The sequence below is a fragment of the Nannobrachium achirus genome, assembly GCF_963921795.1.
Source record: "Nannobrachium achirus genome assembly, chromosome: 6".
NCBI classification, from domain to species: Eukaryota; Metazoa; Chordata; class Actinopteri; order Myctophiformes; family Myctophidae; genus Nannobrachium; species Nannobrachium achirus.
The window spans coordinates 74,488,197-74,513,157 of record NC_137815.1 but is presented as its reverse complement, the minus strand read 5'-3'; the positions used below and the strand labels follow the sequence as shown (position 1 = coordinate 74,513,157).

The 24,961-nt window shown below is 41.8% G+C and overlaps 1 protein-coding gene across 1 annotated transcript in view; it reads left to right on the top strand.

The window, feature by feature from the left end:
- The window catches only part of LOC308287278 (BOS complex subunit ncln), a gene marked incomplete at its 5' end in the record, with an annotated part of 37,660 nt that extends 18,046 nt beyond the window's left edge, over positions 1-19,614 (top strand). Inside the window, 8 exons of the mRNA XM_080728394.1 lie at positions 473-612; positions 3,429-3,607; positions 6,822-6,909; positions 14,278-14,316; positions 15,057-15,229; positions 17,119-17,172; positions 18,165-18,243; positions 19,502-19,614. Of these exons, the coding sequence (XP_080584520.1) occupies positions 473-612; positions 3,429-3,607; positions 6,822-6,909; positions 14,278-14,316; positions 15,057-15,229; positions 17,119-17,172; positions 18,165-18,243; positions 19,502-19,558 (809 nt within the window). The 3' untranslated portion in view covers positions 19,559-19,614. The remainder of the gene's footprint in view (positions 1-472; positions 613-3,428; positions 3,608-6,821; positions 6,910-14,277; positions 14,317-15,056; positions 15,230-17,118; positions 17,173-18,164; positions 18,244-19,501) is intronic.
- Between the last annotated feature and the right edge of the window lie 5,347 nt (positions 19,615-24,961).

Genomic DNA, 24,961 nt, shown 5'->3' with positions numbered 1-24,961 from the left:
GTTTTTTTTACTCAAATCTTTGCTTCTAGGGCCCCCTGGAACAAAATATATTTAGGGTTGCACGACCAAATACATACAGAATAATGTTGGGGGTCCTTGACATGACCAAATACATACAGTATAATGTTGGGGGTCCTTGACATGACCAAATACATACAGTATAATGTTGGGGGTCCTTGACATGACCAAATACATACAGTATAATGTTGGGGTCCTTGGCATGAAAACATTTCAGCACCACTAACAGCAACATGAGTTTTTCAGAAAACTGTTAGGATTTAGAAGACATTTGTAGAATTGACCTCAAATGAGAGAAGACACTTTAAATATCCTTTGCTTTCCAAGAAATACCAGGCCTTTAGTGTTGTTGTGAGAGCTGGAATGTCTGTGTTTTAGTGCAGATTTGCAAATGCAGATGTAGCATTTTAAGTTAACCATTGCATTGTCGCCGTCCTTTTTACCCCCCAATCAGAGTCCAGTCTGCTCCATGACAACGTGGCATTGGTCTTGTGTTTGGACACTCTGGCCAATGGGGATGAGCTTTACATGCATGTGTCCCGCCCACCCAGACCCGAGACCCCCATGCACTCCTTCATTCAACAGCTGGAAGAGGTAAACTACAGTAGATCTAAAATACCACTCCTTCATTCAACAGCTGGAAGAGGTAAACTAGATCTAAAAGACCACACCTTCCTTCAACAGCTGGAAGAGGTAAACTACAGTAGATCTAAAAGACCACTCCTTCCTTCAACAGCTGGAAGAGGTAAACTACAGTAGATCTAAAATACCACTCCTTCATTCAACAGCTGGAAGAGGTAAACTAGATCTAAAAGACCACACCTTCCTTCAACAGCTGGAAGAGGTAAACTAGATCTAAAAGACCACTCCTTCCTTCAACAGCTGGAAAAGGTAAACTAGATCTAAAAGACCACACCTTCCTTCAACAGCTGGAAGAGGTAAACTAGATCTAAAAGACCACACCTTCCTTCAACAGCTGGAAGAGGTAAACTAGATCTAAAAGACCACACCTTCCTTCAACAGCTGGAAGAGGTAAACTAGATCTAAAAGACCACTCCTTCCTTCAACAGCTGGAAGAGGTAAACTAGATCTAAAAGACCACACCTTCCTTCAACAGCTGGAAGAGGTAAACTACAGTAGATCTAAAAGACCACTCCTTCCTTCAACAGCTGGAAGAGGTAAACTAGATCTAAAAGACCACTCCTTCCTTCAACAGCTGGAAGATGTAAACTAGATCTAAAAGACCACACCTTCATTCAACAGCTGGAAGAGGTAAACTAGATCTAAAAGACCACACCTTCCTTCAACAGCTGGAAGAGGTAAACTAGATCTAAAAGACCACTCCTTCCTTCAACAGCTGGAAGAGGTAAACTAGATCTAAAAGACCACTCCTTCCTTCAACAGCTGGAAGATGTAAACTAGATCTAAAAGACCACACCTTCATTCAACAGCTGGAAGAGGTAAACTAGATCTAAAAGACCACACCTTCCTTCAACAGCTGGAAGAGGTAAACTAGATCTAAAAGACCACTCCTTCCTTCAACAGCTGGAAGAGGTAAACTAGATCTAAAAGACCACTCCTTCCTTCAACAGCTGGAAGAGGTAAACTAGATCTAAAAGACCACACCTTCCTCCAACAGCTGGAAGAGGTAAACTAGATCTAAAAGACCACTCCTTTCTTCAACAGCTGGAAGAGGTAAACTAGATCTAAAAGACCACTCCTTCCTTCAACAGCTGGAAGAGGTAAACTAGATCTAAAAGACCACTCCTTCCTTCAACAGCTGGAAGAGGTAAACTACAGTAGATCTAAAAGACCACTCCTTCCTTCAACAGCTGGAAGAGGTAAACTAGATCTAAAAGACCACTCCTTCCTTCAACAGCTGGAAGAGGTAAACTAGATCTAAAAGACCACTCCTTCCTTCAACAGCTGGAAGAGGTAAACTAGATCTAAAAGACCACTCCTTCCTCCAACAGCTGGAAGAGGTAAACTAGATCTAAAAGACCACACCTTCCTTCAACAGCTGGAAGAGGTAAACTAGATCTAAAAGACCACACCACTGGTCCTTAACTACACTATACTTGACATTGCTGCAGTGGATAATATTCCAAAGTATAGTTAGTTAGATTTTTGAGGAATGTAAGAGTCATTGTCAAGGCATGACAACTTGTAGATCAGTGCAAGTGAATCACGTGTTTAAAGGTGTATAAAGTAATAGCCGACTCTCATGATACAAACGTACAAAGTTTAACTTCGTGACCAAAGGCTAATAAAACTTGTAATGGATTACAGAAGCTTCTTTATGTGATGGACATACAGTAACTTTACAGAAGCTTCTTTATGTGATGGACATTCAGTAACTTTACAGAAGCTTCTTTATGTGATGGACATTCAGTAACTTTACAGAAGCTTCTTTCTGTGATGGACATACAGTAGCTTTCATCCATACTGTAACTTCATCAAGGTAAGACTGCGTCATGTCAGGTCAAAACAATATTATAAATTAATAGCACAATATTGGAGTTGGCATGAAAAACCCAAATGCAAAAACTGACTATGAATTACTGATCCCACGATGCCTTGTGTTCATTGAGATGTTTTTATTTTTGTCTCATTCCTGGACCTGATAGTTACCTACCTGGGGTCTGAAGAGGTTTGAGAACCAGTGCTTTAAAGGAGTAGTTCACCCCAAAATGATTTTTTTTTCCTATTGATTACTCCTGCCATGGAGACTTGAGTTCAATAATATATTTCTGTTTCAATAATCTGATTTCAATAATATATTTCTGTATTTGTCACATTATTAAGACAAAGATTTGGTCCCCATCTGGAATCAATGGGAGTAAATTTACTATAATATTTATTTTGTAGTAATAATGCAACAAATACAAAAACATATTATTGAACTCAAGTCTCCATGGCATGAGTAATCAATAGAAAACAAGTCATGTTGGGGGTGAACTACTCCTTTAAGCCGGCGTTCTGGTATCCTTTAAGCTCACAGGACAGTATGTTTAGCAGGTGTTTCAGTCTGAGTTTATCAAAACAGCACCTTGTTAACGATTAAGGTGGACTGGAGACGACCTCCGGTTGGTCCGACCAGGTTAACATTCACCAGCGTTAGTTTTACTGAGGTTAGGGTTAAGGTTAGGTTTAGGTTTAGGGTTAAGGTTAGGTTTAGGGTTAAGGTTAAGGTTAGGTTGTATCTTCCTCCCCCTGACTTTCAGCACCTCTGTGCAGCCAATCACAAGCTTCCACTGCCTTAACTCAGTTGCCTTTTTGATACACTCGGACTGAAAGACCTGCAAAAAACACTCTCCCTTAAAGTCACGCCGTGTGTGTGTGTGTGTGTGTGTGTGTGTGTGTGTGTGTGTGTGTGTGTGTGTGTGTGTGTGTGTGTGTGTGTGGTGCAGGTGGTGTGGTCCAGGTTCCCCTGGGTGAAGCTAGGATTGGTCCACAAGAAGATCAACCTGGTGGATTCCACCGTAGCCTGGGAACACCAGCGCTACAGCCTGAGACACATCCCTGCCTTCACCCTGAGCCACATGGAGGACCCTAGGACCCTGCAGAGAGGATCCATACTGGACACACTGTGAGTAGGTAGATAGATAGATAGATAGATAGATAGATAGATAGATAGATAGATAGATAGATAGATACCCTCACCCTGTCACACCTGGAGGACCTTAGGACCCTGCAGAGAGGATCCATACTGGACACACTGTGAGTAGGTAGATAGATAGATAGATAGATACCCTCACCCTGTCACACCTGGAGGACCTTAGGACCCTGCAGAGAGGATCTGTACTGGACACACTGTGGGTTACCACTGTAGATAGATAGATAGATGGATGGATGGATGGATGGATGGATGGATGGATGGATGGGAGGTAGGTAGGTAGGTAGGTAGGTAGGTAGGTAGGTGGATGGATGGATGGATGGATGGATGGATGGATGGGTAGGTAGGTAGGTAGGTAGGTAGGTAGGTAGGTGGGTGGGTGGGTGGATGTATGGGTAGGTAGGTAGGTAGATAGGTAGGTAGGTAGGTAGGTAGGCAGGCAGGCAGGTAGGTAGGTAGGTAGGTAGTTAGGTAGATAGATAGATAGATAGATAGGTAGGTAGGTAGGTAGGTAGGTAGATAGATAGATAGATAGATAGATTGGGTGGATGGATGGATAGATAGATAGGTAGGTAGGTAGGTAGGTAGGTAGGTAGGTAGGTAGGTAGGTAGGTAGGTAGGTAGGTGGGTAGGTGGGTGGATGTGTAGGTAGGTAGGCAGGCAGGCAGGCAGGCAGGCAGGCAGGTAGGTAGGTAGGTAGGTAGATAGATACCTTTATTATCCCAAGGGGGAAAATCTGTCACCTGGAGACAGCACAGCAGTTTAAAGGACCTACACCATGAATTTTCACTTTTTCTATTTTAAAACCTTTTTTTGGGGTCCCACTGGCACCTTCTATCCTCACAAAGTCCTATTTCTGACCATGGTGTCTTTCCCAGCCCCTCATTTGTTTCTAATTTGCTTAGCCTCCACCTCCATCTGCAGCTGGCTTACTGTTCTGGGGCCGCCATTACTGCTCACTCAGTGCTCTCACTCTGCCTCCATGTATAGTAGACAGAGTCATTTCCTTCTTTTATTCTATCAACATTTTTGCTATCAACATGTCCAAGGAGAAGTCTTAACGTTCCTGGATTGCACTATATATGTGACGTTATAGACTGCGAGGACCCAAGCTTCGTCTCTTCTAACAAGGAAACAAAAGACAATTTTTAATGATCCGAGGCCTTCTGAAGCCTGGGCCTAAATTTTCAATCCAGTGACGGAGCGAGCCGCGGTGGCCGGGTGGGAGCTCGCCACGGAGCTCGCCGCGTTGGCCGGGTGGGAGCTCGCCGTGGAGCTTGCCGCGGTGGCCGGGTGGGAGCTCGCCGCGTTGGCCGGGTGGGAGCTCGCCGCGGTGGCCGGCCGCGGTGGCCGGGTGGGAGCTCGCCGCCGAGCGAGCCGCGGTGTCCGGGTGGCCAGGCTATAGAGGGAGCTGGCCGGCAACAGAGGGCACATACCGCCTCTCCCCTCACTGTCCCCAAACTTCTGAACGTACTTTACTATTATATGAAATGGATGCTTCCCTCTGTTTCCCAAACACTGGGTCGGGACCCATTTGTGAGTCGCCAAGACAGTTTTATGGTTTATGGGCTGTTATATTTCATACATTTTTATACATTATACATAAATACAATGCGGGTGGGGTTGATTGTCTAATGTAGATTAACGTTCTCTAATGTCTGGTCTAGCAACGGTCGCCCTGTGTCATTTGACAGTAGGCTTATATCATACAACATAGGCCTACAGTAGGCTATAATCAGAGCTGCAACATTATCCTATTTTTGTATTGGCCCAATATTAACATTATGTGTTGTCAACGTTGGAGGAGTGGAGAGGAGGGGAGGGGGGAGGGGTGGAAAAACCCCACTAGATGCGCCCCTGAGCAAACAAAGGCTGTTTTGGTATTGCAGCTGCAGAGCCTAATTATAGCACAGCTAGTAGAAACAAAAGGAATGGTCAGAGTGTTTGTTGAGGGTTAAAACCTGTCTAAGACTCAATTTTGAGCATATATTTATTCAAAAAATAGAGTTTTAAAAGCATGGTGTAGTCCCTTTAAGGATATTTACAAAGTATGAAAAGTAAAAAACAGTGTACGGTGGTACACCAAAGAAAGGGAACAAAGATAAAGTGTCAAAAACATTCAATGCTCATAAGTGAAACAGCCATACTTAAAAAAACAATAGCTATACTATCACAAGCACAACTATCAATACAGTGCCAAACAACTGTGTCACTTCATATTCATAGGACCTGTCGCAATTACCATTATGTGAGATAATTCCAATAATCTTTTGGCATAATCGTCAGAAAAAAAACAATTATGAACCCATTAAGACCTGAGCATTTTTGTCAAAATGATTTCTTTGCCACGGACATACAAGCTGAGTGGACAATAACATTACCAGAAACACATAAAGAGATAGCCCTGATTGAACATAACAGGTGGGGGTCTTTGGCTTGCAAACAAAACATTAGAGAACCACTACTACTAGTGGACTCATAACATGCTATAGTGTCACAGTAAATCAGTGTCATACACATTCTGAAGAGAACCAGGACACTGACATGCACTAACCCTGTGGAAAAAGTACAACATTTACCACAGACAAAACCAACTCTTGCCACGGACACATTTGTCCAAGTCATACCAGGCCTCTAACGAAATGCCAGGCCTGGTATGACGATTAATCATCAGGTAAAAGGCCACGATCATCAAGGGTCTTCAACAGGGGGTCAGAGACCCCTAGGGGGTCCTCAGAGTTACTACAGGGGGTCCTCCAAATCTTTGTGTGATAGAAACCTTTTTCTCCTTTTTTATATTAACCACTTGAACCCTAGCGTCCATATCCTGAGAACATTAGCCAAAGATAGCAGATCTACAAGCTCACAACGATGTAATGAGCTTGTAGATCGGCTATTTTTGGTGAATAGGTTTGCTGTAGAGGGGGAAAAGGAGCACACTAAGTAAGAGTCTGAAAGGTCAAGTTTATTAAGTATTGACGGTTCAAGTGGTTAAATATCTGAACACAAATTTACATGAATCCAAAATACACTGATGATTGTGCTGTCAAACGATTAAATTATAATCTATGAAAAGGTCGTGGGGGGTCCCTGCTTCATCTCTCTCTCAACTAAGAGGGTCCTTGGCCTGAAAATGTTGAAGACCCCTGCCCTACATATTGTTCACATGTGGATGGTCCTCTCACAGGTCTCAGGTGGACTTCAGGAAACTGAAGCGTAACGGCATCGTTATAGCAGAAACCCTGGCACGCTTCATGTACAACCTCTCTGACAAGGTATTAATATACAGTAACATACAGTAACATAGAGTAACATACAGTAACATACAGTAACATACTGTACATACATAACATACAGTAACATACAGTAACATACAGTAATATACAGTAACATACTGTACATACATAACATACAGTAACATACTGTAATATACTGTAACATACTGTACATACATAACATACAGTAACATACAGTAACATACAGTAATATACAGTAACATACTGTACATACATAACATACAGTAACATACATACATAACATACATACAGTAACATACAGTAACATACAGTAACATACAGTACATACATAACATCATTATAGCAGAAACCCTGGCACGCTTCATGTACAACCTCTCTGACAAGGTATTAACATACAGTAACATACAGTAACATACAGTAACATACAGTAACATACTGTACATACAGTAACATACTGTACGTTCTGTAACATACTGTACATACAGTAACATACTGTAACATACATACATAACATACATACAGTAACATACAGTAACATACTGTACATACATAACATACAGTAACATACATACATAACATACATACAGTAACATACTGTACATACATAACATCATCATAGCAGAAACCCTGGCACGCTTCATGTTCAACCTCTCTGACAAGGTAGTAACATACAGTAACATACAGTAACATGACAAGGTAATAACATACACCATACACACACAAACACAATCCACTGGTGGAACAAAGTTCTATAATGTTTTATTCAAGTAAAAGCATCAATACTGCAATGTGGAAATAGTCTGTAAGGACGAAGTCACACTGCATTTGGTGGAGTCAAAGTATAATAGTTGCATCTGAAATGTTGTGGAGCAGAAGTAAAAGTATTGGAAATATTGGCAATACTCCAGTAAAGTAAAATCACCTCAAATTGTACAGTACTTGAGTACATTTACTTAGTTACTTTCCACCACTGGGATGAAAAAGAACACATAATCACTGAATGTAAAAGCTATAAGTTAATTAATCGTATCATCAGAACACTGACTAACGCTTGCTATAAGTTAATTAATCATATCATCAGAACACTGACTAACGCTTGCTATAAGTTAATTAATCATATCAATAAATTAATCATACCAACAGAACACTGACTAACGCTTGCTATAAGTTAATTAATCGTATCAATAAATTAATCATACCAACAGAACACTGACTAAGCTTGCTATAAGTTAATTAATCATATCAATAAATTAATCATACCAACAGAACACTGACTAAGCTTGCTATAAGTTAATTAATCATATCAATAAATTAATCATACCATCAGAACACTGACTAACGCTTGCTATAAGTTAATTCATCATATCAATAAATTAATCATACCATCAGAACACTGACTAAGCTTGCTATAAGTTAATTCATCATATCAATAAATTAATCATATCAACAGAACACTGACTAAGCTTGCTATAAGTTAATTTCAGGAGACGATCACTTGGGTTAAGATATACTTTATTGACCAGAATGAAGCAGAAAGCAAGCATCACACAACATGGCATATTGAGCACCCTACTATAGAGACAGCATAGAATCTAAGCCTATATCTAAGCGCATAGTATTGGCAGCCTACCTTAGCTCTACTATAAGACAGCCTAGAATCTATAGCCTAAGTTAGCATGGTTTGGCATGGGGTTCTGCCTCGGGCCATGGCTCGCTGAACCCACGATCCTCATGTTACCATGAGCATCGAGGGCATAATCTAATTACAGCGAGCCCTGGCCCGATACCCCCCGAGGGGGATCTAAGGCAGAACCTGAAGGTGGCGCTGGGGTGGTGGCGGGGCAGTGCTATGCAACAAGACTGAGTCCCACCATCTGACTTCCCTAAGAACTATGGGTAAGGGGGGGGGGCAGGACCTAGTGACCCACCCCCCTCCGCGCGCGCGCTCCCTTGGGACCGCCCCCTGAACTCGCTTTGATCCTTACGAATCGTCGCACTATTTCAGGAGACGATCACTTGGGTTAAGATATACTTTATTGACCAGAATGAAGCAGAAAGCAAGCATCACACAACATGGCATATTGAGCACCCTACTATAGAGACAGCATAGAATCTAAGCCTATATCTAAGCGCATAGTATTGGCAGCCTACCTTAGCTCTACTATAAGACAGCCTAGAATCTATAGCCTAAGTTAGCATGGTTTGGCATGGGGTTCTGCCTCGGGCCATGGCTCGCTGAACCCACGATCCTCATGTTACCATGAGCATCGAGGGCATAATCTAATTACAGCGAGCCCTGGCCCGATACCCCCCAAAACTACAAACCCCCAAAGCACGCCAAAATCTCAGAATCCCATGCCAGTGCTAGCCAACTGCGAGGAAGGCAGCTCTGCTGTGACTCTAGCGATTAAATTATCATTACTGCGGGGCAACTATGAACTGCCTTTCCTGCTAACGCAAAAATAATAATTAAGCATATTAGCATCTGGCAGAGCGAATATTACTAAGCAAAATACTAAGCAATGATATTGGCAGCTTGCCAAAACGCTATAAGTACTGCTAAAGCAATTTAATAATTAAGAATGTTAGCAGCTGGCAGACCGAACCAACGGTGAGGAAGGTGGTACTGCTGACTATAACGATATACTGCAATCTAACTGAAGCCATACTAAAACACCCTAGAGAAAGCGGGAGCAGCAACATGGACGTATATATATATAGACAGCAGAACCAGAAGCAGCGATGAAACCTTTAATTCAAATAACTACAGCGCCATACAGCTTCACATCCTACCTAACTAACACCCCAGCAACCACCTAGCTTTTGCATGATAGAATTTATAACTTGCAGCGATGATTGAAATATTAAAGCGTAATATTTATCGTGGCCCGCAACCTATCAGGGGCGCGAGCCCCGAGTAACGCAACAGAAGCAGCAAATAAAACCCTATGGAACAACCCTGCTAATAGTGCCTGCAGCACTATTAACATCAGCAGCAGAAGCGTTAACTGAAACGCGTCCAACTCCAGCTTGGAACCATTACGCTTCGGTCAGTCCTGTGTTGTGTGTGCTTGATAGCTTGGCGTGCAGGATCTTGAGTTAGCTGAGGGCACCAGAAGTGCTGGTGGTGTGGCTGCTCCGATCCGGAGAGAATGCAGAGTGAAGAGGGGCGGGCCGCAAATCTGGCAGCTCTCTCCGGGGGTCGTGTGACGAGGACGTCGGGCAGACGGCCCGGTGTTCAGCATGGACATGAAAGGACAGAAGGGAGAATTAGTTCTGCGACTGACACTGGTGTACCTTCCCTGCTTAAACTGCGAGCTGCAATCTTCAGAGGCCATGTGCTAGTCGCATCTTAAGCCTGGCCTTGGTGACCGCATGTGCTTGCCGCAGAAATTACAATCTTAGCTTTAGCTGACCATAACAATGAAACCACGCCTAAGGACGCTGACTTTTAGGATCACAGAGAAATTTTCGCAGCCCACGGAGCGCTCTGCTGCAGAGTCTGCTGCTGCACATATGAGAATCTCCACGAGATACCCGTCTTGACCTTTAAAGGCAAGCTATGCAAGCCTAGAGAGCGGCTAAAGCCCCATTCAGTACAAGTAAGACGCTGCCATGTAACTATGGTTGCCTATTATTAGCAAGCTTAGAGAGCGGCTGAACGCTCACAGAATCGAACAAGCGAATGCGTTGCTATTTACCTGCTAGAGTGTGGCTCCTCAGGGCATCTGGCTGAGCCCGAGGGCGCCCGGAGCGCCGCCGCTGAAGCTGCTCCACGCCCGGGGCACCGCTGCCGAAACTGCTCCGCTCCGCAGGGAATGCGGCGTGTAGAGAGATGGCGCGACGCCTTCACTCTGGCCCTGCTCCCTCAGTCTCGCGGCGAACCAGCATGCGTCATGGAACAGAGGGTCGTTGGGGCAGACATCGGGCGGACAGCCAGGTGTTTCAGCATGGAAATACAGGACGGAAAAGTGAGTTAATTCTGCTGCAGAGTTTGCTGATGCACACATAAGAAACTCTACAACCCATCTCTTGACTTTTAAAGTCAAACCATACCAAAACGTGGCCCAACCGATATGCGTAAATTCCCCAGCTTAGAGCGACTGCACCCTGACAGAACTTAACAAGCAAATGCGCTGCTATTTACCTGCTAGAGTCTGGCTCCGCCGTGCTTCCAGGGCAGCCGTCGCTGGCGAGAAAACTGGCTCCCGCCGTTGGCGCTAGAACTGGCGTTCCTTTGCGGCGTGACGGCGGTGTCGGTGTGCCGCTCCCCCCGGAAGATGAGCCTGTGCCCTACGTGCCTCCGTCGTGGGCTCGCGGGCCGCCGGGAAGTCAGGAGGCTGGCGGGCCGGCTGTCCCAAGGCAGCAGCGGAAGCAGCTGTGGCCGTCGCAGCGATACCCTCCGTGGTGCCGACCGACTCCCGACTGGACTCCCAGCCGCACACAACATTAGACGAAGCTAGAAACATAACCTTCATGACATGATTAGTGGAACCTGCAGCTAAAGCTGCCATGATAACCTGCTGTCCTAGCCGTGGGCCTGCAGCCACGCCGGCCTGAAGCTGGAATAATAGACAGGATGAATAGCAACCAGCAAGTATTAGCTTTAGCATGAGCTGAAGGAAAACAGTACTGAAGCCAAGTGCAGCGGCTACGGAAACACCACTAGAACATACGGTGTGCTATGTGACCCAGTACTATAACCTTAGTTTGCAACAAATATTTGAGTTAAACCCCTTTAACTTCTGAAACACTGGTAGCAGCTTAACATGCAGTAGAAACACCCCGCAGCTGCCGTGCGACGCTGCAAAGACGACCTGCTGTAGCTGTCGCTATGTGTCGGCTTTAGCCCGAAGCTGAAAGATAGACCTGATGTTAGGGTTAGGAAACCTGAAAAATAAACATAATGTTAGGTTAGGAACCTGAAGTTAAAACGTAGACCTGGTGTTAGCCGCGCCCTTATAGTCGCCGCAGCGAGACGCTGTTAAGAAAGTGATTTAGCTGGACCTGTGCCGCTTTAGCCTGGAGCTGCCATACTGGAGCAGTAATGACAACATGTTAGCAGAAAACACTCAACACCCTGTTAACAGCTTGACATGCAGTAGAAACAATAACTTGCTGGTTTTTATAGCATTTAGTATAGCAGTACCGCTGACAACTTAGAACTTATCAACTAAAAGCCTACGATGCGAGGAAAAGCTACAGCTGATGGATGCTGAAACTGAAAGAGAATGTTTAGCTGGATGGGAGGGAGGGAGGGTGGTCTATCGAGCATTTAGAGTAGACTACGATTCCCTGCATGCACTAGCGAGTTCAACTGGTGACGTCAGGACAGACAGGCACGACTGTGTTAGCGGAAGCAAAACAAGTTCGCACGTAAACTGTATAGCCTGCGGGTTTTCCTCCTCCCAGGAGCTCACACGGAAAACATCCTTAATAGGCTTCTCAAAGAGAGGCGAATACTGTTTTTAATAGTTCCTCCCGCGAGGGCTTCTACGCCACGGTAAATGGCAGCAGCCCTACTATGGTCCAAGAAGCGACAGGAACCATTTAGTAGCTGCTAAGGTATAGCAACTAGCACCTCATAAGCAGCAGCTGTTAAGACGGCCAGTGCAAAAAGAGGAAAACATACACATAACCCGAGGCGAGGCAGAAGCAATATAGGCCCCATACTACTAACTAGATTAAGCACGCTGCGGGCGAAGCTTGCTACTAGCACGACGCCGAGGCTTGGCATGATAAAGAACTACATTTCCCACACGCAGCGCTTAGTATTTGCTGCCGAACGTCATGCCGTAAATCACCGCTTGACGTAACTCGGCTAGCTCAGGAGCTAGGTGAACTCTGCCGTTTACAGACACCTGCAACCTACAAACTGAATCCTCCTAGCGTGATTCATTATCTGCTACGGGGCTGTGTTTTCACGCGGGCCGCCGCTCTAATGGCTAGCACATTGATTTACCAGCTAACAGCATCCTTACCGAAATAGCCGGCTAGCAATAGCCACCAGCTAGCTCCTAGCTGACTATACATTAAACCTGTTGTTCCGCGCTAGCCGATACGGCCCGCGCCGTTGCAAAGTACTGACATGGTTATCGACAAACCCAACGACTGAGATTACTTTAACTCATGGTAGCCCAGTAAAGGCCCACCAGGGCACGAAATAAGTTAGCATTTAGCCCGTAGCCACAGCCAACTTCTATGATACTGAGTTTACCTTTAGCAACTTTAGCAAGCCTGTAACACCTTTAACATAGCTTTAGCAACAAACTGAAAGTACAGAAATCAGCTAGGCACCAGCAACGATAGCAAGAATCTGAACCTTGAAACAGCAGTTTAGAATTCAGCGATTACCAGAATAACAATCTCAAACTTCCCATACAACCTGGCCAAGAACACAGCTTCTTAGTTTGGCAGCTAAGTTTACAGTTTACAGTTTACAGTTTAGGCATTTAGCAGACGCTTTTAATCCAAAGCGACTTACAATAAGCAGATACAACATCGCAATAATAAACAAGATAATAGGTCAGTACATTAACAGCAATATAACAATGTAAATGGATATCTATCTAGAGAAAAACACAATATAATCAAGTTCTAAAGAAACCTAACAAACAAATGTTAACTAGCTTCATGTATGGTCATTGAACATACATGAATTGAGCGATAGAAAAATAGCAGAAACAGACAGAAATACTCAGCCAAGTTAGGCACCCTCTCCAAGCGGTGGGCAGCAGCACAGCTACCTGCAAGCAACAAGTGTGGCACTTGTGTGTGTACTGCAGCATGGTAGCAAGCAGCAGTGCTATGCAACAAGACTGAGTCCCACCATCTGACTTCCCTAAGAACTATGGGTAAGGGGGGGGGGCAGGACCTAGTGACCCACCCCCCTCCGCGCGCGCGCTCCCTTGGGACCGCCCCCTGAACTCGCTTTGATCCTTACGAATCGTCGCACTATTAATCATATCAATAAATTAATCATACCAACAGAACACTGACTAAGCTTGCTATAAGTTAATTAATCATATCAATAAATTAATCATACCATCAGAACACTGACTAAGCTTGCTATAAGTTAATTAATCATATCAATAAATTAATCATACCATCAGAACACTGACTAAGCTTGCTATAAGTTAATTAATCATATCAATAAATGAATCATACCAACAGAACACTGACTAACGCTTGCTATAAGTTAATTAATCGTATCAATAAATTAATCATACCAACAGAACACTGACTAAGCTTGCTATAAGTTAATTAATCATATCAATAAATTAATCATATCATCAGAACACTGACTAAGCTTGCTATAAGTTAATTAATCATATCAATAAATTAATCATATCATCAGAACACTGACTAACCTTGCTTGTTTTCCAGGGTTCACCCAAAGACCTTCAGATTTTCAAAGGCCACATGGTAAGATTCTCACTAGTCCGTTTGGGAGGGGGTGTGCTGACCTCTGGTGTTACTTTGAAGGCATTGCAGTTCATGTGTGTTCCATAACCATTTCAACCTTATAATGCAGTAAAGGTCCCTCATTTGCTGTGAATAGGGACCCAAACTAGTTTGAAAAAAGGAGAGCTACAAAGCCCTCAACACACCATGTTGTGAGTTTGTAGATCGGTTATTTTCACTACTTCTTAATTATATATTTTAGATGTGTTTGGCCAAATTGTTCAAATATTAGAGGCAGAAATTGTGAAGCCGACCTACATGCTCACAATGCCTCGCAACGCCTCAGTGTCCAGTGTCTTTAGGCCTTGTTTTGTGTTAACGTTGGAGGACTGTTGTTGTAGGACTGTTGTTTTGTGTTAACGTTGGGGGACTGTTGTTGTAGGACTGTTGTTTTGTGTTAACGTTGGGGGACTGTTGTTGTAGGACTGTTGTTGTAGGACTGTTGTTTTGTGTTAACGTTGGGGGACTGTTGTTTTGTGTTAACGTTGGAGGACTGTTGTTTTGTGTTAACATTGGAGGACTGTTGTTGACTGTATGTTTCAGGACTTCCAGGACAGCCGTGTGTCCAGCCTGATGTCCGTCCTGACCTAACGTTGGGTTAGGGTTAGGGTTAGGGTTAGGGTTAACGTTGGGTTAGGGTTAACGTTGGGTTACTGTATGTTTCAGGGTTAGGGTTAACGTTGGGTTACTGTATGTTTCAGGACTTCCAGGACAGTCGTGTGTCCAGCCTGATGTCCGTCCTGACCTCGCTCCCCCGCGCCGCTCAGCTGCTGGACAAGGAGCCTCAGCAGGTCCTGCTGGTCAACTCTCTGGAGCAGGAGTTCAGACGCTACCTCAGACAGGTCCACAGACACACCTTCAAACAGGACAGGAGGTACTGGTCTAAACCAAGGGTCTTTAACAGGGGGTCCGGGACCCCTAGGGGGTCCTCAGGGTTACTGCAGGGGGTCCGGGACCCCTAGGGGGTCCTCAGAGTTACTGCAGGGGGTCCTTCAAATCTTTGTGAGAACATTAGCCAAAAATAGCAGATCTACTATTTTTAGATCGGCTATTTTTGGCAAGAGGTTTGGTGTAGAGGGGAAAAAGAGCAGACTAAGTACAGAGTGAAAGGTCAAGTTTATTAAGTATTGATGGTTCAAGTGGTTAAATATCTGAAAACAAAAATTGACATGAATCCAACATACACTGATGATTGTGCCGTCAAACAACAAAGCTATATGGAATCTATGAACAGGTTGTGGGGGTCCCTGCTTCATCTCTCTCTCAACTAAGGGGTCCTTGGCCTGGTGTACACTTCTTGTAACTTAAGTAATGCAAGTGTTTAATTTAACTCGCAAGAGTGTAAAATGAAACAATTTGGACTCATAATGTGCCATAGTGTCACAGTAAATCAGTGTCATACATATTCTAAAGACATCCTGGAGACTTGACTTTCAGTAATTGGGTCTTATGATATAAAAATAATAAGAACATTGTAATGGTGTGTAAAACAGAACATCTAAAACATGCCACTGACCAGCCAAGCCTTATCCAGGGACACATACTGTATGTCCATGTACGGTCATTGATGACCCCTGTATGGACCAGAGGTCACATACTGTATGTCCATGTATGGTCATTGATGACCCCTGTATGGACCAGTGGTCACATACTGTATGTCCTTGTACGGTCATTGATGACCCCTGCCTGGCCAGAGGTCACATACTGTATGTCCATGTATGGTCATTGATGACCCCTGCCTGGCCAGAGGTCACATACTGTATGTCCATGTACGGTCATTGATGACCCCTGTATGGACCAGTGGTCACATACTGTATGTCCATGTATGGTCATTGATGACCCCTGCCTGGCCAGAGGTCACATACTGTATGTCCATGTATGGTCATTGATGACCCCTGTATGGGCCAGTGGTCACATACTGTATGTCCATGTATGGTCATTGATGACCCCTGTATGGACCAGTGGTCACATACTGTATGTCCATGTATGGTCATTGATGACCCCTGTATGGACCAGAGGTCACATACTGTATGTCCATGTATGGTCATTGATGACCCCTGTATGGACCAGTGGTCACATACTGTATGTCCTTGTACGGTCATTGATGACCCCTGCCTGGCCAGAGGTGACATACTGTATGTCCATGTATGGTCATTGATGACCCCTGCCTGGCCAGAGGTCACATACTGTATGTCCATGTACGGTCATTGATGACCCCTGTATGGGCCAGAGGTAACATACTGTATGTCCATGTATGGTCATTGATGACCCCTGCCTGGCCAGAGGTCACATACTGTATGTCCATGTATGGTCATTGATGACCCCTGTATGGACCAGTGGTCACATACTGTATGTCCATGTATGGTCATTGATGACCCCTGCCTGGCCAGAGGTCACATACTGTATGTCCATGTATGGTCATTGATGACCCCTGTATGGGCCAGTGGTCACATACTGTATGTCCATGTATGGTCATTGATGACCCCTGCCTGGCCAGAGGTCACATACTGTATGTCCATGTATGGTCATTGATGACCCCTGTATGGGCCAGAGGTCACATACTGTATGTCCATGTATGGTCATTGATGACCCCTGTATGGACCAGTGGTCACATACTGTATGTCCATGTATGGTCATTGATGACCCCTGCCTGGCCAGAGGACACATACTGTATGTCCATGTACGGTCATTGATGACCCCTGTATGGGCCAGAGGTCACATGGCTCCAAGCTGCTTACTGATCCTGAGTGTTTTCCCTCACAGGGATCCTGATATGACCTTCTTTGATCAAATGAACCAACCAATGATGATGTACAGGTAATGATGATGTACAGGTAATGATGATGTACAGGTAATGATGATGTACAGGTAAGGATGATGTACAGGTAATGATGATGTACAGGTAATGATGATGTACAGGTAATGATGATGTACAGGTAATGATGATGTACAGGTAATAATATAAGGATGGCTTGGAGTTCAAGTCCAGGAGATTATCAGGCCGGGAACACATTTTAGTGTATGGGAGGGGCTTACAGTACATGTACAGTATGTAGCAACATATTTGTTTTTGTAGGCTAATTTCTAATTTAGGCCTAAATGGGTTAATGCCAATGCCATTTCAACAGACCAGAACGCTAAATAGTAAATTTCAAAATTGTGCAATTGTTCACAGTCACAAGACAACAACATCAATGGACCTATTTTTGTATACATGTGACCTGACGGTCGCTTATCTCCCGATTAGGGAGTCTTACTGGTAGTAATAGAGTAGTGAAGTGTGACGTAATTTACACATCCTAACTGGTTCGTGGTTTTCTTCCCCCATTCTGAATTCCCATAGACATTTTTCATATGGCGTCATATAAGAACTGTGTTCCAATTATAATCAAATGATCTCAGCGGTTTGACTCATATGGATGTGAAGAATCAACTGATGGTGAGAAAACGCTAATGTTACTGTTGTTGAATTAGTTACATTTTCACCAGAAACAGACTATCAAATATGAGTGACTGACTATCATGAACCATACAGAGCCACCTCCCCGACAATACCACAGAGACAGTTTGTTTATTTTTGTACCGCAATGCTTATATGAGACGATTTAAGATGACTCAAAGTTATTCTCCATAGAGAAATTACTTCCGTGGAACCAGGGGATGAGCGAGTCATGACTTCACTGTTCTATAGTTATCTCAGCACGCCTTATTTTAGTTACTTAACGGCATGGAGGGATTTTGATACTTAGATAAAGGCTTTTATGTAAATAGGATTATTTGTTGAAAGTAGTTTTTCTCTTTCTCATCAGAGTGAAGCCTGCAGCCTTTGATTTGTTCCTGGGAGGTTGCATCGCAGCTTACTTGGGCATCATTTATTATGCCATCCAGGTTGGTTCCAAACACATCATTTATTATACCATCCAGGTTGGTTCCAAACACATCATTTATTATGCCATCCAGGTTGGTTCCAAACACATCATTTATTATACCATCCAGGTTGGTTCCAAACACATCATTTATTATAACATCCAGGTTGGTTCCAAACACATCATTTATTATAACATCCAGGTTGGTTCCAAACACATCATTTATTATAACATCCAGGTTGGTTCCAAACACATCATTTATTATAACATCCAGGTTGGTTCCAAACACATCATTTATTATAACATCCAGGTTGGTTCCAAACACATCATTTATTATAACATCCAGGTTGGTTCCAAACACATCATTTATTATGCCATCCAGGTTGGTTCCAAACACATCATTTATTATACCATCCAGGTTGGTTCCAAACACATCATTTATTATAACATCCAGGTTGGTTCCAAACACATCATTTATTATAACATCCAGGTTGGTTCCAAACACATCATTTATTATACCATCCAGGTTGGTTCCAAACACATCATTTATTATGCCATCCAGGTTGGTTCCAAACACATCATTTATTATAACATCCAGGTTGGTTCCAAACACATCATTTATTATGCCATCCAGGTTGGTTCCAAACACATCATTTATTATAACATCCAGGTTGGTTCCAAACACATCATTTATTATACCATCCAGGTTGGTTCCAAACACATCATTTATTATAACATCCAGGTTGGTTCCAAACACATCATTTATTATACCATCCAGGTTGGTTCCAAACACATCATTTATTATAACATCCAGGTTGGTTCCAAACACATCATTTATTATAACATCCAAGTTGGTTCCAAACACATCATTTATTATACCATCCAGGTTGGTTCCAAACACATCATTTATTATACCATCCAGGTTGGTTCCAAACACATCATTTATTATAACATCCAGGTTGGTTCCAAACACATCATTTATTATACCATCCAGGTTGGTTCGAAACACATCATTTATTATGCCATCCAGGTTGGTTCCAAACACATCATTTATTATAACATCCAGGTTGGTTCCAAACACATCATTTATTATAACATCCAGGTTGGTTCCAAACACATCATTTATTATGCCATCCAGGTTGGTTCCAAACACGATGCACGTCTTGTTGTACAGAAGGATTCATTTGTGTATGAAGCACAAATACCACAAGATTACATCACAATGCATGAACCATCCTGTCGATATTCATTTTGCTTGTGTTTTCCTTTTTCTTTCACAGAATTTTGGCTTTCTGTACACTAAACTCAAAGCAGCAGTGAAGGCCAAGCACCAGTGAATGGATTTACCAGTACACTGTAAAACCAGTGAATGGATTTACCAGACTACCAGTACACTGTAAAAACAGTGAATGGATGTACCAGTACACTGTTAAAACCAGTTAATGGATTTACCAGTACACTGTAAAAAACAGTTAATGGATTTACCAGTACACTGTAAAACCAGTCAATGGATTTACCAGTACACTGTAAAAAACAGTCAATGGATGTACCAGTACACTGTTAAAACCAGTTAATGGATTTACCAGTACACTGTAAAACCAGTCAATGAATTTACCAGTACACTGTAAAAACAGGGAATGGATGTACCATTACACTGTAAAAAACAGTTAATGGATTTACCAGTACACTGTAAAACCAGTCAATGGATTTACCAGTACACTGTAAAAAACAGTCAATGGGTGTACCAGTACACTGTTAAAACCAGTTAATGGATTTACCAGTACACTGTAAAACCAGTCAATGGATTTACCAGTACACTGTAAAAACCAGTGAATGGATTTACCAGTAGACTGTAAAACAGTGAATGGATTTACTGTAAAACCAGTGAATGGATTTACCAGTACACTGTAAAACCAGTGAATTGATTTACCAGTACACTGTAAAACCAGTGAATGGATGTACCAGTACACTGTAAAACCAGTGAATGGATTTACCAGTAGACTGTAAAGGATTACAAATGGATAAATGAACACCAGTGGTGAAAGTACTGTACTTGGGTACTTTTGAGGTATTCTTTTTTATTTTTACTTTACTGGATCTTTTCAAATTTTCAGTACTTTACTTCTACTCCAATACATCTCAAGGGCAAATATTGTACTTTTACACCACTACACGTATTTGAAAACTTTAGTTACTAGTTACTTGTAGATTTTGATTATTCTTGCAATTACACATTACCCACTTCAGCCCTCTATACGTTTTGAAAATTCTGCACAATGAGTACTTTTGGTTCTTTTGGTTCAAGTACATTTTGATACCACTACTTTTGTACTTCTGCGCAAGTAAAGTGAATTCCAGACTTGTAACAGAGTATTTCTACATTGCGGTATTGATACTTTTATTCAAGTAAAAAACTGTGAGTACTTTTTCCACCATTGTTGAACACGGAGGATTTCACTGAACACTGAGTTAAGACCAGAGTTCTGACATGAGATTCAATCATTCAAACATCTTATCAGAACTAAAAGAGATTCAATCATTCAAACATCTTATCAGAACTAAAAGAGATTCAATCATTCAAACATCTTATCAGAACTAAATGAGATTCAATCATTCAAACATCTTATCAGAACTAAAAGAGATTCAATCATTCAAACATCTTATCAGAACTAAATGAGATTCAATCATTCAAACATCTTATCAGAACTAAATGAGATTCAATCATTCAAACATCTTATCAGAACTAAATGAGATTCAATCATTCAAACATCTTATCAGAACTAAATGAGATTCAATCATTCAAACATCTTATCAGAACTAAATGAGATTCAATCATTCAAACATCTTATCAGAACTAAATGAGATTCAATCATTCAAACATCTTATCAGAACTAAATGCACACATCATCACCTTGTTCTAGCCCATAATGACTGTGGACATCCACATGTTTTGTAGCAACTTGTAGCAATTTATCTAATATTTGGCCATAAATGTCAAATGTTCAAGCATGTTCAAAATCATGTATACTTGACCTTATTTCAGACCATGTATCAATAAATGTATTCATTTGTATTTATTTAAATTCTTTCCATTTTGGAAAGACTTCTCGGGTGCCTACTGTTGCAGTTACCGTTGAGCCGACAAATATAATGATTCAATCTGAACTTTGTAAGGTGTTTTGTAAGGTGTTTATAATGATTCAATCTGAACTTTGTAAGGTGTTTTGTAAGGTGTCACTTTTGTAGTCTGTAATGGAATCCTGTTTTGTAAGGTCCGTGTTGCATAATGTGAACTTCCTTCCTACTTTTCATTAAACAGAAATCGAATGAATTGCATATTGCTTCCGCACGTGCGTGTGCACACACACACACACACACACACACACACACACACACACACACACACACACACACACAAACAGACTGTAGCAAATGTCTCATCAGGGGTGAAATGAAAAGTAAACTAGAAAAGAAAATTTCCAAGAAATTTTAAGTGTGCCTGCAGCTCACTAAGTCTGTGCAACCTTGTGTAGCGGTTGGTGTTAGCGTTACATTTTTTAATGAGAAAAAAAGATTTTTGAGAAAAAAAAAGATTTTTAAGAAAAAAAAAGATTTTTGAGAAAAAAAAATTAGGAAAAAAAAAATTTTTGAGAAAAAAAATTTTTTGGGAAAAAAAAAATTTTAGGAAAAAAACATTTTTGAGAAAAAAAAATTTTTGAGAAAAAAAATGTGAGAAAAAAAATTTTTGAGAAAAAAAAATTTTTTGGGAAAAAAAAATTTGGGGAAAAAAAATTTGGGAAAAAAAATTGAGAAAAAAAAATGTTTTGAGAAAAAAAAAATATGACACCAGCCGCGAGTCTGTACCGGAAAAAGACCAAAGTTGTGTGTGCATTTTAAAGTTTAAATCACGTTGCTAGGCAAAAGTATGGCTGAGTTTTGTGGCGCCAAAGTTTCTGGTTTTTTCCCCCATTCTAAGTCAATGGGGTTTTTGGGCGTCGTTTTTTGCGAATTACATCGCAATCGTATTGCGGATCGGAAAGAAAAGTAATAGCACACCATTCCCGGCCGAGCCGCACATTTTGATGTATATATTGCGGGGGTGGCGTAAATCGTGCGGCAGTTATTACGTGCCGAAATTTCCCCCATTCTAAGTGAATGGGGTTTTTTGGCGTCGTTTTTTGCGAATTACGTCGCAATGGTAACGCGGATCGGAAAGAAAAGTAATAGCACCCCATTCCCGGCCGAGCCGCACGTTTTGATGTATATATTGCGGCGGTGGTGTAAATCGTGCGGCAGTTATTACGTGCCGAAATTTGCAAGAACATTACTTACTTACTTACTTACTGACTTAAGTGTGGCGGATTACAATAAGTGTTTTGCTATTGCATAGCAGGCACACTTAACTAACGGAATGAGGGATAGGAAACAGGATACGCCTCGCAATCAATCTGAACGCACGTCTCAGCACGGGGGCCTGGGATTGGATGTTGATCTGAACATCTGTGTGCAGGGCGTTCCATCGCTGTCTGGTGGAAACCTTGTATTTCCAAAACTGTTACTTTTTCCAAAAAAGGAAAGAATGAAAGAAGCTGCGTTCCAATGGTTTCAATAAGTTAATCACAAGCTCTTCTTAAAGGAGTAGTTCCAATGGTTTCAATAAGTTAATCGCAAGCTCTTCTTAAAGGAGTAGTTCACCCCCAAAATGACCTTTTCTCTATTGATTACTCACACCATAGAGACTTGAGTTCAATAAAATAAAATAAAATTTTGTATTTGTCCCATTCCTCAAGAGAAAAATGGGATTATAGTAAATTTACCCCCATTCATTCCGGATGGGGACCCAAATGTATGGTATGGCACTGGATGGGGAAAGGGTCATGGTAAGTTTACTATAATGTCTTGTCTTGAATGCGACAAAAACCATAAAGTATTATTGAACTCAAGTCTCCATGGCATGAGTAATCAATAGAAAGTCATTTTCGGGGTGAACTACTCCTTTAATACTTTTAAAGCGGCACAATGTAACTTTTCTTAATGATTACAATGTAATTTTATCCAATCTGTATGGTAGAATATCTCAACACAATATAGAGGGTGCTGCACATAGTGAATGAATATCTATACAATATAGAGGGTGTGCTGCACATAGTGAATGAATATCTATACAATATAGAGGGTGTGTGCTGCACATAGTGAATGAAGATCTATACAATATAGAGGGTGTGCTGCACATAGTGAATGAATATCTATACAATATAGAGGGTGCTGCACATAGTGAATGAATATCTATACAATATAGAGGATGTGCTGCACATAGTGAATGAATATCTATACAATATAGAGGGTGTGTGCTGCACATAGTGAATGAATATCTATACAATATAGAGGATGTGTGCTGCACATAGTGAATGAATATCTATACAATATAGAGGGTGTGTGCTGCACATAGTGAATGAATATCTATACAATATAGAGGGTGTTTGCTGCACATAGTGAATGAATATCTATACAATATAGAGGATGTGCTGCACATAGTGAATGAATATCTATACAATATAGAGGGTGTGTGCTGCGCTGCACATAGTGAATGAATATCTATACAATATAGAGGGTGTGCTGCACATAGTGAATGAATATCTATACAATATAGAGGATGTGTGCTGCACATAGTGAATGAATATCTATACAATATAGAGGGTGTGCTGCCAGGGCTCCAGACTAACTTTTTCACAGGTAGCACTGGTGCCACCTACGTTTTAATTAAGTAGCACAATCAGAAATTAGGTAGCACCAAATTTTTCTTTGTATAGCGTATTAGCGTGGTATTAATACATAGCCTTATTATACTGATGACAGTTGTGTTCATTTCCATACCATAAGCCATTTCAATTTGCCTTGATGTAAAGATTGACAATGACCCTAACTTGATATTTGCTAAATATTTTAATCTGAACTTTAGGTTTCTCTGCATGAGCAGCAGTAAAAATAGGTCAGCACTAAGGCTGTGTGATATTAGGAAAGCCTTTGATATTTGATATAATGTTGTTGAATACACCGATAACAATATGTCTCATGCTAAGTAAAAATAAAAAAAAAGCTGTAGCCTAGTTTTTATGGATTTTTGCTTCAAGTTAATATTTGCAAACTAAAGACATTAATTCAAGAAAGATTTACGAATATCTCGGCTAACAAACGCAATATAGAACTATGACTTTAAACTTGCACAACGTAGACTAAATGCAATAGGCCTGCTTTCATGCAGGATGGAAAAATAAAATTGTCCTTATGGTTTTAGAGTGAGATACTGGGAAGTAAGCTGCTTGATATCAACAGAAAACGTTCACTTGGACACACACACACACACACACACACGCACGCGCACACACACACACACACACACACAAACACACACACACACACACACACACACACACACACACACACACACACACCAAAGACACACACACACACACACACACACACACACACACACACACACACGAGACACCAAAGGCAGAAAAGTTTACAGCTGCCGTTCATTTGAGCTAATTGGCTATGAAGTGAGAAGCGCATTTTGGGCACTGAGGAACTTAACGAGTCACACAGCTGTTTTAACGTAACAGTAGGTTAATGTAACCAACGGTGGAAACATCCACGAGCGATGGCTAATCAATAGCTAATCTAATAGCAAACAAACAACCTGTGGATTATAGATTATCCAGTTCGAGATGACAACAGAA